This window comes from Notolepis coatsorum (assembly GCF_963971535.1).
Source record: "Notolepis coatsorum genome assembly, chromosome: 12".
Lineage (NCBI taxonomy): Eukaryota > Metazoa > Chordata > Actinopteri > Aulopiformes > Paralepididae > Notolepis > Notolepis coatsorum.
In genome coordinates, this window is record NC_140176.1 from 99978235 (window position 1) to 99981051 (window position 2817).

At 45.8% G+C, this 2817-nt stretch overlaps 1 protein-coding gene across 1 annotated transcript; it reads right to left on the reverse strand.

Annotated features, from left to right (window-relative positions):
• Nucleotides 1-340: 340 nt before the first annotated feature.
• Nucleotides 341-2344, reverse strand: LOC311237686 (beta-1,4-galactosyltransferase 1-like). Its single transcript, XM_084325656.1, has one exon. It carries the CDS (start codon nucleotides 2284-2286, stop codon nucleotides 1252-1254), a length of 1035 nt encoding a protein of 344 aa, XP_084181782.1. The 5' UTR covers nucleotides 2287-2344; the 3' UTR covers nucleotides 341-1251.
• Nucleotides 2345-2817: the final 473 nt, after the last annotated feature.

Genomic DNA, 2817 nt, shown 5'->3' on the forward strand with positions numbered 1-2817 from the left:
TTTGTATGCCATTGTATAATAGTCGGTTGTATCCATGATGTCAAACTACAGTGTGTTTTGTATCCATTTCAAACTACAGTAATGTACCGACTTGAATGAGGGGGGGGGGGGGGGGGGGGCAGCGGTGGCCTAAAGGGGGGGGGGGGGGGGGGGCAGCGGTGGCCTAAAGGTTCGAGAAGCGGGTTTGTGACCGGAAGGTCGCCGGTTCGATCCCCGGGACCGGCAGGGAAAATCTGCCGCTGAAGTGCCCTTGAGCAAAGCACTAAACCCCCAACTGCTCCAGTGGAGTTGCTCAATGGCCAACGGCGTCAGACTGGTTGTACTGGGCAGCTCCCAGGTATGAATGGAACTGTGTGAATGTGAAGCAGGGCGTTCCTGAAAAAGAGCATCTGTGCTCAGCGAACCAACCCTGGGTAAATAAAGGTAAAAAAAAAAAGTTTACTTCCTTGTTGGAAAGAAGCTCACAGAACAATACGTGGCTCCGGACCTGTTTTCATGCAATGTGTTCGAACAGGATTCCTGGTCTGGAAACAGTTTTCCGACCGTCTTTTCAGACTTTACACAATGAAAACTGCTGATCTGACCTGTGATCTTAATTTTAACTAGAACTAAGATGAGGGAACAATATTACTCCAGTTTTAGCTTCACTGCATTGGCTCCCGGTTGTTTTTAGGATTGATTTAAAAATTCTCTTGCTTGTTTTTAAAGCTCTTAATGGTCTGGCACCATTGGTCCTACCTCTGCGACTGCCTACATAGATATGTTCCAAACCGCCCCCTCAGGTCCTCTAGTGCGGACATGCTCGAGGTGCCTACAATGAAATATAAAAAATATGGCGAAGCAGCCTTTTTATTTCTATGGGCCGACGGCTTGGAATAATCTCCCACTACATATAAAACAGGCAACCTCTGTGGATAGCTTTAAAGCACAGCTCAAGACCTATTTTTATACTCTTGCTTTTAGCCGATTTTAAAATCCCTGTTGTCATTTATGCTTTTTAGTTATTTTCTTAATCATGTTTTGCAATTTAAATGATTTGTTGTGATTTTAAACTCCTGCTTTCCTTTTCTTTACCTTTTTTTTGCTTTATTTTTATTAAATGTATGGTTAACCCCTCTTGGAGGCATGACCTTGACTATACAGATTGTTATTTATGGTTAACCCCTCTTGGAGGCATGACTTTGACTATACAGATTGTTAATTATGGTTAACCCCTCTTGAAGGCATGCCTTTGACTATAAAGATAGTCAGCTATGCAGGACTGCCAACATCAACAGTGATGAAAGTAAAGAGCTTATCTTTCTCAGTCTTAACCACGCTGTACTTAAGTGAGTTGATTCCATCTGTGTTTATCTTTACGCTGGTTTCCGCTATTAGAGCAAAACTCTTCTTATTGTTCTCATTGTGAAAGTCTCTCGTATGCCTGATCATCCTGTATTTGCCAACTTGATGGTCTGGCCGAGAGAGGGACATGCCACGGAGTGAAGTGCGTTTGTACATTTCGTCGTCCTCACCTCCCCAACCCCAGAATCGATTGGGGAAACCATTGACCTTCAAGAACTGTTCTTTAGACAGAGCTGTAACTCCACCAAATATTTGTTTATATGGCAGCTTGAAACTAAACGTGTCCACAGCCACAGACAGGTGCCGAGGCTGGCTAAAGCATCTGTAGATGTTGCGGTCATCCATGGGAACCAGGTCCACATCGCTGAAGACAAAACATTCGTAGTCGTCGTCCTCCCTCAAGGCCTCAACGAAGCCCACGTTCATCAGCTTGGCTCTGTTGAAAGTCCCGTCGCCGTGCTGGTCGATGATGTAGATGCCGTAGTCCAGCTGCTGGCGCTGCAGGATAGGATGGAGGTAGTACAGCCAGTACTTCAGGTGGTGGAACCGGTTGCGAAACGGGACGATGACCGCCACCTTCTGTCGGGCGATGCAGTCTTTGGGTTTGAATCGCCCTCCGGCCCGGAGATCAGGGTTCTCCCTCCTGACTGAGTCTAATGTCAGTGGCTTGTTGAACTCCACCGCCAATGGTCCCAACAGATGAGGAGAGGTTTCAGGGCAGGGCTGCAAGTTTGCCAACACCTGGGTCCTTTGCGTTGGATTTTCATGTTGACTTATATAAATATAATTAACACTAATATCACTCACATACAGCCAGTAGAATGTGAAACAAAGCATAACAGCCAGTCCTGCTCCTTTGGAGAATTTTGTCCACATCTTCAATGTCCTGAGTATTTGGTCCTGATTTGATCCAATGTCTACTAATCCTGTACTAAGTGACATTTATCTTAAAGATGTAACTTATCTGAGGCTGTAGAAGTGGTGTAGCACTGCAAGACGTCCCACCACTCTCCGCCTAAACCATGTCTCACAGCAGTGGATACAGACTTCTCTTAAAACCCCTTGCTTAGAGAGACTGAACCTGTTGACAGCAGAGGCCAAGGCCAGATTAAGAATTCAGAGGCCTCTGGGCCAGACTCTTGTGGAGGCCCCCACACACACACATACACGTGCACGCACGCACAGTAGTGTTGTCAAAAATATCGAAAAATCGATACATACCGATTCTGAATATTTAAAACGGTTTCAATACTCATTTCCCGAAATATCGATACTTTCTGCAGTATCGATACCAGCTGGCTTGCTTGCAGTGTTCTACCGCTGCAGCCCTCCCCCTCGCAGACCTGTCTTCAGTTTGTAAACAAATATTTTAGCTCCGAAGATGGCTAGTGCAGAGCCTCCGCAACTTGTGCTTGTGGATAAAGAAAACAGCAGAAGTGCTGTTTGGAAGTACTTCGGGTTTGAAGTAAACGA

What these genes read in the sequence shown, in the direction of transcription:
- LOC311237686 (XM_084325656.1), bottom strand. Translation starts at nt 2,286, where the DNA reads ATGTCACTTAGTACAGGATTAGTAGACATTGGATCAAATCAGGACCAA.